This window comes from Patella vulgata, chromosome 6 (assembly GCF_932274485.2).
Source record: "Patella vulgata chromosome 6, xgPatVulg1.2, whole genome shotgun sequence".
NCBI lineage: Eukaryota > Metazoa > Mollusca > Gastropoda > Patellidae > Patella > Patella vulgata.
The window spans coordinates 19540826-19561251 of NC_065884.2; the positions used below are offsets into that span (position 1 = coordinate 19540826).

The following is a 20426-nucleotide window of genomic DNA, read 5'->3' on the forward strand; positions in this document are numbered from 1 at the left end:
GATTGTCTTGTTAAATGAAATATTTCTGGGTTACAGTAAGAGTATTAGAGGCCCCATGTGTTTCGAGACAAGGCTAATATAAAACTGATGTCAGTAATGTCTAGAAATGTCAGTTGAACCAGTGGAGAGTTTCCCGTGATTTATATGAAATTTACATTGTGGCTGAAAACCTTCAGAAATACAATGGCTTAAGGAGAGGAGTCACTGGTTTCACCAGGTATCTTTACAGACGACCATTGCTTCAGACATTGTTTAATAAATTTCAAGTTTTAACATGCTTCCTGTTGTGTGGATATATTTTCTCGTGTTACTGACATTTAGTTGTACTTAGTTTCTCGACAAATTACAGATTTATCAATCTCTCAATAATCTCTTAACAGCATTCCTACATTTTAAGGTAAATTGTACTTTAGCGCCATTTGGTTTCCTTTTATAGCCAGACTTCCAGGATAAAGAAGTACTGGTAACATGAAGAATTGGAATCTCTGATATTTCGTCTCTGTAGATGTTCACATGTAGTCCACAAATGGTAGTAATTGGCTATTGCCTTCTTCCGATTTGATCCACATTTTAACACCATACTGAAAGTTTGTTGTTTATTGTTTGAAATGTCTGTTCTGTCCATAGGTCTGTCTTGTGGAATTGTTTATATGTTGCAGCCCTCCTGCACATACTATTATATCACTCTTGGGATGCATTATTAGTGGGGGGTTTTTCTGCTTCCAAGTACACAAACTGGTAGGTGACAGTTTCTACAAGACAGACAAACACAGCCTAAATAGCACACATATCAAATTCTCTTTGAATTGGTTGGTTTCTGTATCTTTTCCAATGGTTCTTGGGCTGAGAAAACAGAAAAGAAGGTCAAATACATTTTATTGAAGAAAACAATTCTCCATCAATTAGTAGGGGAGCAGAGTGCTAAATGCCCCTAGTGGCTTTAAAAAAGCTTTTTTATTGGGGTGTTTCTGTCCCAGAATACAAAACACATGTAAATATGGAGAAAATTAAAGTTTTTGTAAGGAAAATCTTTCTATGACAAATGTTTCAGATTAGAAAAGTAGATTTACACATGCCTCGTTAATGTGATTGAGTGCACGTGTTAGGGAAGTTTGAAAATCAAACCAGTTGTGGAGAGGTGAAGAGATCTTGGCTATGCACTCTAACTTTGTTTTTTGGTGAAAGTGCACTTATTATACCTAACAGATTTAAGAGTTTTGTTGGTAAATTTGTTCTCCATTACCGACCAGATTATCCGTTTAATGTTCTGGGCGTCTGATTCCGATTTTCTTCAAACTCTGGAAATGGATTGATGATTAGTGCTTAAACACTGTATCCTTCAGAAGTTGGAAATGGCATAAACTATATCAGGGCGATTAGTTTACTTGTTCTTTTTGTCTTGCTAAAAGGTGAAGATCTCATCGAGGGTGGGCTTTGAAAACTACAAGTATGGTACACATTGGACTATATTCCATGATTATTTTAACTTAGAAAAGAAAATACGAAATTCTGGCTTTGCCTCTATTTGTGATTGTTAACTAAAAATCTTTTGAAGTAAATGTCTGTTCAATTTGATAAGTAATAAAATGTTATTTATTATTGGTACATAGAGTATAAACTAGCGATGTGTGTGTTTTAGAGTTTATAACAATACATGTATATCTATAGGTTTACCTTGTATATAAATGATCAGGACAAATATTTTGTACATGAGTGAGTCGGTTTGATCAATAGAGCTAGTTTGAATGACTAACAATGGAATGGATTGACAGCACTTGAGGATCAAATAATTTGTCAAAGGAAGGTAAAGCTTTACAAATTGAATACTTGACCAATATCATAATATCGAACATAATGCAGAAGATTTCTCGCTTCTTTCCCGGGTAAAGTAATGATATGAATAGAGGGTGTTATATTTGGATAATGAATGTGAGAAATTGTCAGGTGTAAAGAAGTAAAGGCCACAATGTCAAGTACCTCTCTCTTTATGATAGTCATAGTTTATCAGAATACTGAACACTGTTAGTCTTATAATTTCCTGTTTGCTAATAAAACTTTAATATAGAAACATATAAGAGAATATTTGTAGTAAATTATATTTGATTGTCTGTGTGAACAGCAAGTAAATGAACCCATTGACGATATTTCAAAGCTTCGTTTACCAGTTTGCAGAAATCTGTATCGGTCCTTCAATAGCTTTCAGCAAAATAACAACAGTGACGTGATTTAAATAAGTAGACTTTGACAGAAATATCTTGTTGACATTGATAATACTTTAAGTCTTTTGACTGGCTGGGATGAATTAGACAACAGGAAGATTTAATAATCTTACAGAAGTGAGAACAAAGCTTAACCAAATAGCTAAATGCCTGCAGTATTTTCTTTGACTACCACTGATCTCAAAGGTAATCCTTGTCATTGTTTAATGGACCTACGGCTAGTAAACAGACGTCTGTATTGTCAAGTTTATTGCCAATGTCATCTGAACTAGACTTCATTTATAGTTTTATACTTGAAGGCTTTGCTGTAAAACTTCCTTATCTAAGATTTGAATTAATTTATATTATAAAAGTTTATGAGTCACTAGACTTTAAGAAAACTGGTTTAACTGAGAATTAAGATATTTCATATTAAAACTTGTGGATATCTTGATGTATGGAAAATTGGCTTAACCTAGAATGAAAAATATATAAAAGTTTCTGGGTCACTAGACTTAAAGAAAATTAAAATGTTTCATATTAAGATTTGTGGATATGGAAAATTGGTTTAACCTAGAATTAAGAATATATGAAAGGCTATGGGTCAGTTAGTCTGTAGAAAAGTTTGTAAAAGCATACTGGGAACTTAAGTTGTTAATACTGGAGATATATATTTATATAAATAATAATTTATATCACATTTACATCCCATGTTATTATCATAATTTACATACCATACTGAATGTAAAAACTACCAGAGCACCTTAAGATGTGTTTAGCCAACACTTTCCATTTCTCTGAGAGCACACTAACTTCCTCAGTTGTCAAAGTTTTTCATCATTCAAATATTAATAGTGGACAGGCCAATGTTGTGTAGTCATTTGTTTAGAACACAGAGATTTTAAAAAAAGACTGTGAGTATATTATAATACAGTCCAAGAAAACCGACAGGTGGTCAGCACGGTGATTATGTTGAATATGGTATATTATATATCTTTTCTCGCTGTTTATTATATTATATACATTTAACCTTGGTGGGGCAGGGTCAGACTATAACAATAGTTCTACATATAATATACACAGTGTAAAGAGTGCTTTCTTTAACTTTTCAAGGCTACTCTACTAAATGGAGCATGTTTTCATATTTTTTTGATTCATCAAATTTATAAAAAGTTGGGTAGTAAAACAGTTACTTTGACAATGTATATCGTAGCTTGTTAATAAGTAAAAGGTTGTCCCAAGTAAGGCAGGCCACCATTATTAACGTCAAGTGGATAAGTGCCAATCATTGTGGTTGATAATGACTATTTGATCTAATATATTAATGCATTTAGTTGTTCCAATGGTGCAGTACCTCAATACCAGTTCAGTCACAACTATTCACAGTGGTTGATTCAACTTTACCTATTATAAAAAGTTTAAAAGACCTTTAATGGATTTTTATTATTAATAGGCATTCCATATATAGATTACTTCATTGCCAATAGAGTTAACTCAGTACATAATTCGTGTTGTAATTTGTTCTCTGTCTAATGTTAGATGGATCAATCAAAATAAAAAAAAGAGTTTTCAGCTTAATGTATTTTTTTTTTTTTTGCCCTCAAGATTAATATGTCAATAATTTGAATTGTATTTCATCAGGGCAGGCTATTAACCTATTCAAAATTCTCATAGCCCCTCAGCATTGTTTCAGTCAAGCTCTTAAAAATACGACAAATATAGATTTTTCACAAAGTTTTCAATAATAGAAAAATGCTTGAAATGTTGATTATTTCATTTACACAAGTACATATACAAAAAATTCAATTTATATACTTCAAGAGTTGCATTACTATTGTGCTTTTCAAGCTGTTTGAATATTGTCAATTCATTACTGTTGTATTTAGTTAGAAAGATATTTCACAGATGTCACATCACATAACCTGTTGCATAGGGGAACAATAATTTATAATACAATGAATAAATTTTTATTGTTAAAAACCATGCCTTTTAGATAGGGCGTACATGTATAAAAATTCTCATTTATTGGATCATTTAATCCTATAATACAGAACACAATTCTATGGAATACATATATACTGTTTATTACTCAGCAACATTTCGACTATGGATCTCGTCAAGCCAGTTTTCGTTAACCCAGTTGGTGCAGAAAAGTAGGACGTTAACTCATTTCTTTTTATATCTTTATCAAGTAATATCGCTTGATGATAAATAGTAATTGTTTTTCATAGAATTGTGTCCTGTGTATTACCAGTTCAGTATTAAATGTCGTGGAAACAAGTTATATTAAGCCTTTACTTTTGATGACTAACTATTGACTGACATTATTATGTTGGTTGTTTGTTTATTATGTATGATAATGTACTATTGACCAATTACTAAATATTAAAATATTTTCATCTTTTACAGGTATCTGAATCTGGTTCTGATCTATTCACAACAGTTAGTCATAAAAGTCGTAAGTATCTAGTTATTTATTTGAAATATAAAGCTAGGACAATGTCCCTTGCTTCAGAATTAAAAACAAAATTGAAAATGTCGGAGATACACCTAACAAAATTCATTGACAGCAGATTTCTTTGCGACTGGGATTTTATAATCAAAGTACATTGTGTTGTATTGACAATGTGTTATTATGTATTTTTAAACATGCATTATGCAAGAGCTAAATCTGTCTATTGCAGTTCTTTCTTTAGGCCTGAAATGTTATCTAAATTGTTAATTAGACATTAATTAACTTATCCAGACCATAATCGACTCTAGATGGCATCGCTAGCCTGCGATCTTAGGTGGATTGTGAGCCGATTTACTGCATAACTTTCCTTCTCGATTAAACGATTAAATAGATAATCGAGACTATGCTGTTTATCGAGACTATGCTGTTTATCGTACTGACTTTAGTAATGATGACCAAGGCTAGGCAGAAATTTCATTCGCTTAGTTCTTGGTTCATAGTGGATCAATATGAATGAAATTTTCAGCAAATTGCCTTTACATTATCTAGTTTTTAATTATTATAGTGAGAACTGCCATCTCGTTATCGAATCTCCTATAATGTATCTTTATGTTCCATTGATTAATTGTTAAACCACAATAACTTCAATTATAACACACCAGCAACTTCAATTATAACTCATGTAGAATTATTTTGTTCTTTATGTTCAGAATGTAAAACATATTTTCTTATTTTATTGATTTTTGTAAAAGATTTTATTGTTGTATTCCAATGTGAACTGCTACAGGCATGTGTATTTTAGTTGTACTTTTTTTTATTATACTTAAAGGCTCAATACCACTCTTGTTGTAACTGAATAATATGTCCCAATCTTTATTCTAGTCAACAAATTGTACTATTTTACAACATTCCAATTAATGTATGATACAAATTTCATCTTAACACACCTAATTTAAAAAATTGGAAAATTCAACTAAATGATTTGAAAAGCCTGACATAAAGCTTTTCAAATGTGACTAGGATTTAAAAATATTTTTGAACTCTTTGGACAAATAAATAGGATTTAATGGATAATTTACACAACAGGTAGGACACTAACGCATCTAATACTTAGAATAAGGCTATTATTTATTTTCTGGAGCTGTCAAGCCAGCAAGAGTGTTATTGTCCCTTTAAACCCTTATTACACAGTCTCAAAATGTGTGGTACCAGTTTCAGACCTAGCTGCAATAAACTTTTAAAGAGTTTACCCATGCCTTTGAGCCATTTTTGGCATTTGTAACACAAGTGATGTGGTTCAAGTCGCCACAAATCGCATGTTCTGAAATAACTGGACTTATCATGGTTTCCATTTAAATTACCAAAATATTGACCAAACTACACTATGATGGTTGCAAGATGGGCAACTCGTTTAAACTACTGAGAATTTTGGGGAATGAGGTTTCCCTATGTTCTGTAGTTTCTCTCACTGCTCACAAGCAAATTAGAATAAAGAATTACAAGGTATTAGTCCCAAAATGGTTCTGTTTTGTGAAATGGACGTAATACCCAGTTTTCTCTCTTCCTTGGTTATCTGCGTTGTTAGGTTTATCTTTATTCTTCATGAACTAAGATTAATTATCGTGGAGGAAATTAGCCAAACATGAAATTGTTGAGAAGTACTTGAATGAAGACAGGAAGTCATTGTAACTAATATAATTATCATGAAGAAGACAAGAAGTCTCAAGTTCACCTCTTTAGAACCATCCAACGTAAATTAAGTAAATGTTTCAAATCAATTCAGCTCTCAGCCCAACTGGAAAGGTCTCAGCATTTCATTTACAGTTGCAAGTAGTTTAAGTGAGATATTTTACATGTATTGGAGTGTTATCTCCTCTTGAATAAATGTATACCAACTGTCGACTACTTATCATATAATTTGATTAAATGGAGTGATTTTATCAACATTCTAATGTTAATTTAATGATTTAGATATTTACTTATTGGTTGGTAAATATATGAGGGTATGTTTATCATTATTAGCTAATTTAGCTGTAAATGAAGATAAGTTTGTGGGAGAACTATTATTGAATGAAGTTTTAAGATAAAATGTAGTTGTTGTTTTCATTGAGAAACAGTAAATGGTGAAGTTGTTTATCATTGTTATGGGTGTATGCAATTATGGTATAGCCCTTCTTCACCTAGCTGGCTTTCCTTTTCCCTCCCAAACACTGTAGCATGTGTGTTTATCATACTTAATTATAGGTTTAAATAGAGAGATAGTCTGCTGGTGATATTAAAGAAATAAGATACAAGATAAAAATTATTTTTGTAGAGAAATAAAAGTTAATTTATATTATCATTAAATGTGTATTCAGTTAGATTAATTTCCTTCTTCGCCTCCATCCCTATAAATTATTAGTTGGTAAATTGTTTTTGTGCTTATCAGCCATTGCAGTGGCGATGGATTTTTGATAGCAATTATTATTGAAATGAAATGAAATGAAATGGGTTTTAACATCCTACTATTCTACTCCGAACTGGGCTAATGAAGATGGACGTATGCCATACAGTGTGCTATGAGGGAAATTTTGCCCGGACAGCGGCACTATGGCCTACTCTTACATCGAATTCCAACTGTCAAGGGATCTTTTACATGCACGCCAACATGTACACGGGACCTCAGTTTTCCGTCCCATCCAAACGACTAGACAACTGTCCTTGTCAGGCCCTCCGTCCTGCATCACTGACAAGGGGAACCACATTGGAAAATCTTGATGAACTTTCTCGGCCAATGCAGGGATCGAACACCTGACCTCCAGACTAGCAAGCCAGCGTCTTACCCACTTAGCCACCGTGACCCCCCAATTATTATTGAACGAAAGATGTGCCAGATAAAATTTTGTTAGTTATTTTCGTAGAGACACGGTTGAGTGAAAGTGAAGTTGTTTTAACATAGCTATTTCCTTCTTCTGACCACACACTCAGTCCGAGCAGATGGCCGTCTTTCTGGAGTTGTTGAACTGCCAGACTAACACCAGATTTGAACAATTCATGTTTTAATAAGATGGGCAGGTCAATAAAATTGTACCCCTTGGTGGGGGAATTACCCTGTCACATCAGGGAGCATCAGGTCATGATCAGCTGTAAAATTAATTATCCATTTGGTTTGTTTGTGGCCAATTGCTGACCCCTATGGACAAGTTTGTTTACAAGTGTATAAAGGGTTAGTTAGAGAGGATTAAGACCAGGCTGTCTAATGTAAATTGATCACTGTGCTTGTGGTCAGTGTTAATTAGTTTGATACTGGGATATAAACATTCACATAAACATGCTGTTCACTTGGGTTTGCTGTACTGTTAGTGTTTAGCTGTTAAAGTAAATTGTATTTTTTTTTAGGTTAAGGGTAGTGATTTAAAATGAAACTGTATTTGGTCTTTGAATGATGTTTTTATTCCAGTGTATAAATCAGGACTTGAAGGTTCTTATACACCCTACATTGGTCATATATTGGTGTCAATCCTATGTCTGCCTGTCTGTCCAGAGGGTAAATTGATCCGCAGATTGCCTTTAAATTTATACCGAGTTTTTATGTTTACTGATTTCCAGTAATTACTTTCAGGGTTATTGCCCTTGATCCCTTTGAACAAAAAAATAAAAATGTGACCTTTATGGATTACTTGGCTGCTATGGGCACATGTTTTGAAGTCTGGCTACCAATATTTTTTATTTTGTTCAGTGAGTTAAAGAACTGTGTTAAATTGTTTGCAAAAATATTATAATCTGTTTTGACTTCAAATATTTTACCATAACTTGAAAGTTATTATTTCTGAAAACTGCCATTCTGTCTTGTGTCAAACAATGTCTCCGATGACATAATTAAATTATCATCTTATTGAAATTCATTTCAAATAAATAATAAGATTAAAAGCAGAATTGAGAGATGGAGAGACTAATTAATTAATTAACTACATTGATGATCTTTCAACTAGATTATTAGCATCTCTCAGTCATGATTGATAGCAGGTTGCTAGATGACAGATTGTTGGGTTGAAAATGGATGTTTATCTGAGCTCTAATTCTGGAGAAGGTTCAGTTTGTAATTGATTCCATATTTTATCATTGTTTCCTGCTGTTAGCGATGGTCATCAAGTAGTGGTATTGTAATAAGATAATTATCTCTATCAACAACCAGAACAAACCCAGGGTGTGAAACACTAGTCATTAGGTCAGTATCATAACTCAGAGACACCAGAAGACTGATAACACCATTAGAGTTTCGGGATGTTTGAAATATTCCCCATAGAGTAGTCCTGTTGTTATCAGAGACTCAAGTGTCAAACAAGGGTTATTACAAAAGGCCCTAGAGGTCAATATAAAGGCTATTGGGGATAATAAGAACTCGACAACCCACTAAAATACTGAATCATTCAATTGAATTGCTGTGTGTTTCTAGGGCTTCCCCTCTTCATAGTTTTATTCAATTTGACATCCTGATTCCACCATCTGTCACAGACCAGCCAAATTTAGAAAAATGGTCTCCATCTTGAGTAGGTCGCAGCACAGTTTAGTAGCAGGTTTTCTTTAATGATCTTGTGGTTCAGTGTTGCTGAAAATTTTGATTGGACATAATGGGGTTTTAGGGTGATTTGGACAGGACTCTTTGTTGATGGATAAGTGGATTAATTTTAATGAAAAAATGTTTTGATTTGATTATCTAAAAAAAGTAATGGCAGACTTAAAACTGGTAATAAGATTTTTTTTTCTAGTGATCAAATATCATAAAGAAATTAAACATTTTTAGGGTAAAATGACAATAATACTAGTTTGATTAATGGGATATGGAAGAAAAGTGTACCTACGTTGTTCAGGGATTCTTCCTCCCACAGGCTGTATTTTGAGCAAGGCGTTAATTCATTGCAGTCTTGGATTTAAGCTACTGCTTTAAGGTGGGAATGACAATATTTGTAATATTCAGTGGTCCTTTTTGTGCCTCAAAGCAGGTTCCCACTTGTCAGTGATAGGACCTACAGGGCTGACCAGGAAAGTGTTCCTTTGTCTTTCAGATTGTACAGAAATAGGCCAAAATGCTTCTGTCAGGCAAACTTCTTTTTGTGGCATTGTACACTTGAGCATAGACCAAGTAACCATATTTAGTCTCAAAATGACTGAATTATTGTGTTGATGAAACATTAAACTCCAATCCTTTCCTTTCTGTGCCAAAATATCTGAAAAAAACAGGAAATTTCTATGCACATAAGGATATTGTGTTTCTCTTGCTTGTGATCTGTGCTGCAAGGTTCAGCTGGATGTGAAAGTGGCACCTGCATTCATGACATTTCATTCATTTGTGTGTGCATCTGTTACGTTTTTTTTTTCAAAGAGGAAGTTATCCAACTGTCCACAAATACAATGTTTAATATTCGTAATTCTGTGTTAGTGTTCTTATTGAACTCTAATGATTTGAGCAGAGTAGATCAAGTAGTCCTATCTTTTATTTACATACAACCTGAAGCACCTGCACTTTAATAGTCTATGATTATTTAGACATGTGGGATAATGACTGTTATTTGAAGATGATGGTGGTCCAAGTCTAAGTTTTACACCATTGGTTCCGTTGGAATGCTTTGGGTGGTAGAACGATTGCTTATTGAATTAGACGGTTTGTGCTATGATATTAAAACTTGAATGGAAGAAGCAAAATAGAAATTGTCTGCTGCTCTGCTATTGCGAGAGAGTTTTAAAAATTGATTAAATTCGCTATCTATATAGCTAGAAGGGACTGGGTTTGAATAATGAAATAGAGTTTTCTTACAAATTGCTTAGAATTACAATTTTATGTCGCAGTTAAATTATATTTTATGCCATCTGTTGTCGTGAGCCAGTCAGTAGAGCAGTAGATTGCCTAGACAAATTATTCTAGTCACGCCATAACATTTAATGGTGTTCAGCAGTTAATTCTGATAAATGATGGGATTTATCTACCACCCAATAGTAGTCTTAACAGTTCCCTTTAAAACAAAGCCGGCTTATTATCTGACCGTATCAACAACCTCCCATCATTGTCTTACAGATTTACTTTTCAAAGTTGACAAATGACTGCTTTCACCAGTTACTATCGTCTTAATTCTGACATTAATCCAATATGGCTGATGCAAAATCAGTTGATTTAGTATTTTGCGCTGAATTCTAATGGAATTTCTCTCTGCATCATTTATCTTCATCATAATGTTTTCCCCACATGTATAAATAAATGGGTTTTGTCCATATGTTTTGGTTATTGAAGTAAAAATAGAAAATACTGATGCTTCTTCTGATATATAGGTTTACTTCTGCACGTTATTAAAATATGTAACAGGGATTCAAGGCAATTGTAGACTCATTACTGTTTGGAGCGCACATGTTTATGAGGGACACAATATGGTTCCCAGGAAAAATATAAATAAACAGAAAAATCACAAATTTGGTGTTTGAGCAGATGTGATGGTAGGATATGTGTGGTTGTGCAAATCATTATGTAAGAAACCTAGGGATAGGTGACAGTTTGGGTGGGTACATTCGCCTCTAGATAAACACAACCATGTGCCGTAAAAACTCACTCAATGGGAGATGTGGAATTGAGATCAGCAATTGGAGTAACAGTATTCTATACCATAATTGATTTGGGTAGGAAACCATGTTGTAGATAGATTTGGTTAGAATATAGATGAGGAAAACAATATACATATATATATATATATATGTATTTCTTGTTTATTCATCATGTGAAGAGGTGCGTCAAGATCGCTTGGTATGACGATTATGATGAGCTTATTACAAGTGCTATGTTGGATATTTCCGCAAATCTTCTAACATTTGGGTTTGTTTTCTTTTACATGGCAAGCGATGCAAAAAAAACCAACCTCCTTATCTTAGAACTTGATTGACTAAATGTTATAATTTCTCGTAGTTGTTTGGTGCCCAAAAGTGATGATAATTTATCTCTAAATTCCAGTTATACCATGTTTTGTAATCTCTGTTGGGTATATATAATGTCATCTTTAAGGTGCAATTCTTTTACAAGACATCCAATGCAAAACTTCGTGATACCTGACTCTAATGTAAAAAACAAAAAGTCTTGATTTGTATCTTAGAGCTCAAAGCTATCAGGGGTGTTGATAATTTAGCTGTAAACCTTGGTATTTACTGTGTTTGTAATCTATATTGGGTATCTTTAAAGCAGTATTTAAGGTGATGATCCTGGAGGGTGTATTAACAAGATAACAACTGGTACTATTTGATGTTATCGGAACTTTCTACCAGCTCATAGTTACTTATATCTATGTTTTATTGCCATATATTTATGTTTGGACCAGTGAGAAAAAACATTTCTTTTATAGTTTTGTTGATGATTTAATAACAAAAACATTTTTGGGAAGCTGGTTTTGTATTGGTATCTGATGTTATCATTACTCTGTACACTAGTGATTAATGCATTCTTATGTATGGTACATTTCTTCGATATTGTTGATGGATTTATCATGAAAAACATTTGGAAACTCTTGAAATCTATGCCAAGTAGTGTTTTTTGAGACATTAGGAAGGATATACATGATCTTTTTAGAAATGCTTAAAACTTTGTATTAGAGTACTATAATTTGTCAGACTGACTTATTTGAAGTGCCATCATATAATTCACATTTGATGACGTTAATGAATTTTCTGTAACAATAAAACAAGTAAAAAGCTTACAAGTGCCATGAAGTGGAACAATATAGGTAGACCATACCTGAAGTGTAGAAGATGTTAGTTATGGCAGGGATAGAACACAAAGACTTCTAATGATGCCTACCAGCTGTATTTAGAAAACAGTAGGTCTAAGCATGCCAGAGTCATTTCCTCCCCTCACACAAACATACTGCTAATGTTTTCATGATGGCTTTGGCACTAGCAACATTTCAAAGTGCTCAGATTTCCAGTGATAGGTAGATATCTTGCACATTTTTATCAGGCTGATAAGTCAGAAGGGATAAGATGACAGTAGAGGTATTCTATCTATGTGGCTGTTAACATCTAGCTTTGTGTATATTGTGTTTATCTAGCAGCGATAATGTGTGCAAGTAAATTCTTATATTTGCTTTTTATTACCTTTATTCTTCTCTGGTTATCTTCTTAAGAAACAATTGAAGGATGTTTACAAGAGAGGGCGCCACCATCTCGCTATGATGAGAGATGTGGCTATTGAATCTATCAGTAACCATCAGTATGGTCAGATAAACTTCCTGTATTTTATCAATATTGATGATTGAAATGATATGTCTAGTTTATTGTCATTCGATGCCATCTTTTTATCTACCCTGAACTTAAACATACATTATGCAAGAGCTAAATCTGCCTATTGCATTTTTTTTTATAAATTATTAATTAGACATTAATTAACTGATCCAGGCCATAATCAAGTATCGTTGTCATCTCTTTTCTCTGATATTAAAAAGATTAGAACAGTTCAGCCATATTTTGATTTAATTTAAAAATGGAGGAGCGAGACTTAGCTTCGAACAGCCAGTACGGTGGTTGCAATTATTGCACATTCCTTGTCAAACCTTCAAAGGTTAATATCTTCGCTCGCAATGGAGTAATTTGAATGAAATTTTCAAATTATTCCTTTTACATTATCAATTTTCGAACTATTATAGCATGAATAGCTAGCTCTGTATTTAGATCTTACATAATGTATCTTTAAACTCGGGCCTTCTGTTTCATGTTGAAAGAATGAAGTTCTGATTGGTCTTTTTGCAATGATCAGTTAATGATTGTAATGCAGTTATTAAATAATGTCCTTTTTAGATAAAATTTAGTCATTCATTAATTGGATTTTTTTCAGGTCCAACTATTGAACGTATTCCTACGCCTACACCAACACCATTAGAATCAGTGGCACCACTAACTCCACCCACATCTTCATCAACTGTGTGTAATGGCACGGCCAGCGCTTCACCATCACCTCCACCCACCACTACTGCTGATGTTACCTCAGCGACAATAACCACGACAACCAGTACCACATCTACATTGACAGCTGCTGCTACTACAGTTGTACGACCTCCATCCAGACCTGTGACAACGCCAACTCCTGTATCTCACAGACGACTATCGCCCACTCCCCCACCGCGCCCTGCTCGACCAACACCACCTCCTGTTAAACAACACCCCTCGCCACTGATCATCCCCCCACCTATAACAATAAAGGAACCTGTTAAAGCTACTCCTCCCCCAAGACCAGTGATACGAAGAGAAGACTCTAGAGATTCTAGGGAACGAGAAGTTTTGTCTCATAGTAGTCATAGCAACAGTTATCCTTTTCCTAAACCCCATTGGCCTAGGTAAGTCTAAGATTAATGTTTTAATACTATCACATAATATTTTCATTGTTGATTTAAAAGTTTAATTGTATTCTTTTTAATTCATATAGTATCATTAAGTAAATTCAAATTGAAAATCCATAAATACAAAGGAATAAATTGGTGTAATAATACATGGACTTCATCAGGGAAACATACCAGAATAACTTGCATTCCCATTATGTAAATGGTTTGGTATGGTTGGAAGATTTGATACAAATTCTTGATCACAATTTCTTTCATAAGTTATAAGCTAAAAAAAATGTGTTTTTTGTTACTTTCAGTGCTTCCCCATATAACAATCAACCATCACCTCATCTGCCCCATTCTCAGTCTCCTAGTCTCCCCTCCCCATTACATTCCTTACACGGCCACCCTTCCACATTCCCTCCACACGTGAACCCCCATCCACTACATCATCACAGCACCCCTCACCACCATAGTATGTTTGCGCCTCCTCCACTGCATCCTCATCATACTCCACCACAGTTAACATCAACAGCATTACCAGCAGCCGTACCTGGTGGAAGTCCTTTCACACACGAGAGTCTCATCAGAAGTAAGTTACATGTTGACTTTTTTTGCTTTAATTTCTGAAATCCCATAATTATTCAAATTAGTTCACAACAGTAATGGGTTTCAAGCATTAGGCCGAGTATGGTCACTCGAAATAGAACAGTTAATTTGGTAAAATCCTCGCCTCCCCCTTGGATTGGAATAGACTATAACCTTTGAAGTGTTGTGCTGACTGAACATTACACTTCATTCCATTTGGACTTTTCCAGGTTTTCTGGAATGAATGGGCATAAATTGAGTCTTACACCATGCTTTCTTATTATGGAAGGTTAAATCGATATTTATGAAAAAAAAAATAGTATTTGAATATAGAGTTAGCATTTCTGAAAAAAAATAAAAAATTCTATTTTGTGTTTTCAACAAACTTAGCCTTAAAATTTTTAGCAATCTATTGTTTATTTATGCATATTGTTTAAAGAAATGTCAAATCAGCTTTCAAGTTTATTCCCACTAGAAGACTACTTGGTTAGACAATTGTTTATAATAAGACAGCCAATCTTCCAATAACCTTTAAATGAAACAGCAATGTCAATTGATTTAAGTTGTTGGGTTAACAAAAATATCTTAACAGTTTTATGAGAGTCCCCTTGAACATACTCGAAACTATATATGGCGGATATTAAAATATTCCATCAATAAAACATACATCATAAATATAATGATTGAAAAAACTGAGTCCTGTGATCCAAGTGTGCTAGGTACAAGTATTTCTAAATAGATAGTTGATTGGTCACATAAGAGCTCTAATAAATTTATTACCATGAACATAATAGTATGTAATATATCATGTTAGAAATAACCACTGACTCATCCGATTTTACAAATCCAGACACTGTCTTAAAGTGCATCAATTGTATATCAGTAACTTTAACTTGTCTCTTTGAAAACCATTTTGAATGTGGACTAATAATGTCTGTATGTTTGCAATCAATCTGCAATTTTTGTCTCAATTTGAAAATGCCTGATTCAATCTTAAATTACTGTTTTGCGCATCAATGACAATCGAGGAGTGATATCGCCTCTTAATAGATAAAGTAATGTTGTAGATAGGTAATAATGTTGCTAATTTGTTGCTCCGTTAAAAAAAAACACGACTGGCAATTACAGTGTAATAGATCATCTTGTTTAGAGATATAAACTGTGTGAAGAAAGTCTTTTAACAACTGGTTGTGATAGGTATAACAATAGCATCACAGTTCATATTACTCTTTTATCCATATCTAATGCACTCAATCAGGGTTAAGATTCACTTCTATTGCCCAGATTAGATCTTTGCTACAATATCTTTCATCATTGCCTATAACAAGTACTTTGTGAAAAAACAAACACCTACAGTTATTTACATTAACACAGTATTATATATATATCCCTGTAGGCAGGTGCTAAAGGCTCAACCAACGGAATGTAAGGGACTATAATCTTGTACATAAAGGATCTCCAGTTACGTTTAAAATATTTAACCAAGTGTGAATTTGTAAACTTGCTGGTGATGATTAAATTTATTTGAGATGAAAAGAGAAATGGGATCCTATTATTACTTTAAATAGTCCATAATGCTGTTAATACTCTTGGTTCAAATATCAAAAAAAAACAACAAGAAAAACGTGTGTTATTAATATAGGATTAACAACTTGAATATAAAAGACGCTTTTCTGTTTAAAAGTCCCTTTGGATAACTTTGTATGTTGAGACACTATTCTTTTGCAAGTCCCAATATATTGTAATTTTAAGCTGCTTATTAATTCTGAAATGCGTTTACAAAAATACCTGAAAAGTTTTTTAAAAAAACTTGCATGTTGTATTTTATAAACTCCGCGTCTGATCTGTATTTCAGATCCAGACTTTTTACATCAAGATTTAAATAATCGTCTTTTAGCTCACAACAGAGATTCAAGTTCCAATCCACTGGTTCCTTCACCATACATCCGTAACGAACCAACGTCTCATCAACATCAACATTCTCATCTTCACCATCATCAACATATGCATCAACACGCATATGGGGCCTTGGGTACACACCCATCTCTGGTCCCCACCCCACCTCCTCATTTGGTAAGTTATTATTTACATATACTTTAGATTGATCTATTCATCTATTTTTTTACTAATCCATTAAATTATCTTTTTGTTAAATTATGGAATCTGGAATGCACTAAATTATGCTCTTATTCAAAGACATTGATTAAGGCCACTTAAAGGCATTTTGAAGCTATTTTAAGTTATGCATTTTTCCCACTGGTAGCCAGATGTTAAAAATCCAGTTCATTCTTGCCCTGTCACATTTCAGACTATCAGACTTGATTAATCTCACAAATCAAAATTACTTGTCATTTATAGAAGGTTTCAGGAACCAACAGGAAAGAATTAGATATTAAATGTCATTTAGGATTATAAGACAGCTTTGTTTACTTTATAGATTGTCTGAATAATTCTAAGGATGTTTTTTAATTTTCAGTTTGATAAAATTCCAAAAGCTTATGACAGTCCACTCTATCGACCAAATGTAAGTTTAATTTTCACAGATATTAACTTTTATTTTTTTTTATTTTGTAGAAAAGTAAAAATTTAGATTTCAAGCAATTGCTGCCTTCAAGGTGCAGAAGTGTCTTTTAGAATTATTTACTTTTTATGATAATGAATTTTCAAATCTCAGAATTAAGACCATTAACTGAAGAATTTTATTCTTTAATGTCTGTAGTACCGGTATGTGTTGGGGGGCTGTTATACAAAATGTTATAGTGCCACTTAGTAGTTCATCATGTTACATACTGGCGATATATGCATTACACCAGCTAGAAATAATATTTTCATAATATAGATCAGACACTGGTTTCTGTATCTATATATTGGATATATACATTACTGGCATCTCAAAATTAAGTTTAAAAAAGGCAAACCACTGCATTTTGCCCAAACCACATTATCATGTTAGCAGAAAAAACCCATCATATTTGAAATTTTTTTACTTAATTTTTCTAAGAAAGAATTAAACTTATTCATAGAGCAAATAATAATGTTTTGATGATATAAATATATTAGAGTGATGTTTCTGTGTCCTTCAAGCACCTGTATATTGAGTTATCAATGCACCTGTTAATTGGAAAGTATTATTAGTGTAAAGAAACGTGATAATGATATTACATGAAGTTTGTGGTATTATGATATGATATGATTAAAGGTGTAATAGATATAATACATGCTATTAATTAATGTCATAAACATCGGATAAACTTATAATAGTACGCTACATCTGTTAATAATAAGACACAAATTTATTTAAGAACTAAATCCGTTTCTTTTTACATCATCACAACTATGCTATAAAGTCTCAAAATATTAATACTAAACTACACTTTGTGCTGTATGGATGAAATATTTGTCTGTTGATACCATTTGGAAAAGAAAGAAAACAGTCTTCGTAACTTTGTTTTGTTACATATTAATTTCAGTTGCCTGGTTTACCAAGTTATCCAGGGTTTTCCTCGTTACTGCCTCCGGGACCTTCGTCTAGTTCAATATCTACAGGTTTATATGGAGCTTTTCAACCTAAGGTAAGTCTTATAGATATATCAATAACCCCACACATATATCTAATACTAGCTTATACATATATATGAATATAATCAGATACTAGTTTTAGCTATCATCCTTATCTATAACTCATCATAAACACCAATTGCCTAGAAACACAATTAGTCCAGGCAAGAACCAATTTGGGACCTTTTCTGGCATCTTTATAATTTCTGTATACTATTCCAAATTCTATCAAGTTTACACTATGCTTCTTCATGTTATAAACTAGATTCAAAATTTTTGGTGCCTGGGCAAGTGCCCTTTTTGCCTTGGGATAATTGTAGCTCAGTCAGTAGTATAGTAGAGAACTGCGTACTGTGCGCTTTTTATATTCTCATTTTATTCAGTCCTTCTTTTAAATAAATAAGTAATTTGTGAATAATGCTATCTAGCTGTATGTATAAAGTTAAACTGGCTTATTGTCTGTCAATTAATGTTGATAATTTTATAGCTAGTATTATTTCTATCCAGCTTTTTGTCTTTATATATAGATCATGTTTTGTCCATTGTTTCAGGCTTGGAAGACCCCACTTCAAAAACCACAGGGTGAAAGGGTTGGTACCTTTGTGTCTAAATTATTGACAGCCAATTCCATTTTTGTCACCATTAGTAGTCTCTTGCTAGAAATATTGAGAGGATGTTTTTGTGCTCTTGTTAAAAATCTTTTTTCAGTCTAATTTAGTAATTCTATGAAGAAATTATTATTAACGTATTAAAAACGATATGCAGACATAAAAATGTCCTCTTTTATGGTGAAAACAATGGAACACGGTTTGACAAATATTGCGCTCGCAGCTCAGTTTAATTTCTATGAATACATTAAAGATTTAAATGAAACATGAAAAAGTCATCATCAGTCGTTCTGGCACATGAATTTATATTAAATATTTCTAAAAAAATATTTTCAAATTAATGTTTATTTATGAGATGTAAATTCTTGTCATGCATATTGAAATGATGTCAGTGATATTTGTATCTGTGTTGAACTGGAGCTGGTATAACGAGCCGACGTGTTGAAGAATAAGAAACAGGGGACTACCCGACCATATTTATTTCACCCTAGCTGTCTTACTTCAGATTCACAGTCATCTTGATGACAACAAACACATCTTTCACATTCAAAGATATTTTTGTTGTCGTCATTTTCAGTCATTATTTTTCGTGTTTAATCCAATGCTCTGTGATATAAAATTTAGTATGATTTGCTTGAGGCCGTGTTATGTTGCCACGAATACAAAATCTTGATTCTTTATAGACTCTGTATCAATCTTTCTTGTAAATTTATTAAATCTAGATATCGATTCGTGATACTGGAGATCGGCCTGATATTATTTAGCTTCTGTATTCAGATTTAAACAAAGGTTTGATAAATGCATATCTATTTTGGCGATCAAAATATTTTTTCTTCCCTAAAGCATTGGTTTAAACACTCAACGTTCAATTGAACATAAAAAAAACACCTCATAAAATAGTTTATACATAGTCTTCATATTCACATATTCCAGAAAAAAGAAAATTCAGAATAAAAGTTACAATTTCTTCTTTTTTTAATTTTAATCTTTTTTTAAGGACCTTAAGAAATGTAACCAGAAACTAATTAAAAATAAACAAGAGTAAAAAGACATTTGCATAATCGAATTTACACTCTAGCTGAACTTTTTTGGACCAAATTTACATCTGTATATAGCTTTGGAAATTCCAAGCAAAACTTGAGTTTTAAGTTTGATATCAGGAATATCTGACATACGATTTGCATGAAAATTATTTCAATATTCGACATTTGATTCCAAATTTTCTGTTTTCTGAGATTTTGAATAACATTATTGTACCAATGACATACAGTATGAGTTAATCAACTTCACTAAAACTTAGTTTTGAAATCTACGTATTTGTAAACAGGAAAGAAATTGTACTAGGAAAATACATATGTACTTTATGTTCTATTGTGGTGTTAATTATACTACATTATAGGCTTAACAAGCCAACCTTGTTTAGTTTTCTCCGGGTCATCCAGTTTCCCCCCACTGCTAAAGACCCCTACGAGTAAGCAAATTATTGAAATAAAATTGAACCATGTGTTAGTCCTGAAATGACCTAGTTTGTGTCGAGAGGACGTTAAACTCCATTTCTTAAAACAAAATTGCTTCGGTAAAAATAAATCATGGAGAATGGTACTTTATACATCAATATAGATATTCTCAACAGTTATTTCATTTCATAATATCCAGTTTTTATTACATTGTAGTTTCATTTTATTGCCTTTTA

General features: G+C 32.9%; 1 protein-coding gene across 5 annotated transcripts in view; it reads left to right on the plus strand.

Annotated features, from left to right (window-relative positions):
- Positions 1-20426, plus strand: part of LOC126824723 (autism susceptibility gene 2 protein) — a 216524-nt gene that overhangs the window by 181248 nt on the left and 14850 nt on the right. For 3 of the 5 annotated variants that reach the window (XM_050554059.2, XM_050554060.2, XM_050554063.2), the window contains 7 exons: positions 4608-4656; positions 13496-13994; positions 14297-14571; positions 16423-16640; positions 17044-17091; positions 18038-18139; positions 18677-18715. In XM_050554059.2, coding sequence (XP_050410016.1) covers positions 4608-4656; positions 13496-13994; positions 14297-14571; positions 16423-16640; positions 17044-17091; positions 18038-18139; positions 18677-18715 — 1230 coding nt within the window. The remainder of the gene's footprint in view (positions 1-4607; positions 4657-13495; positions 13995-14296; positions 14572-16422; positions 16641-17043; positions 17092-18037; positions 18140-18676; positions 18716-20426) is intronic. The other 2 variants (XM_050554062.2, XM_050554061.2) reach the window with 2 other exon arrangements.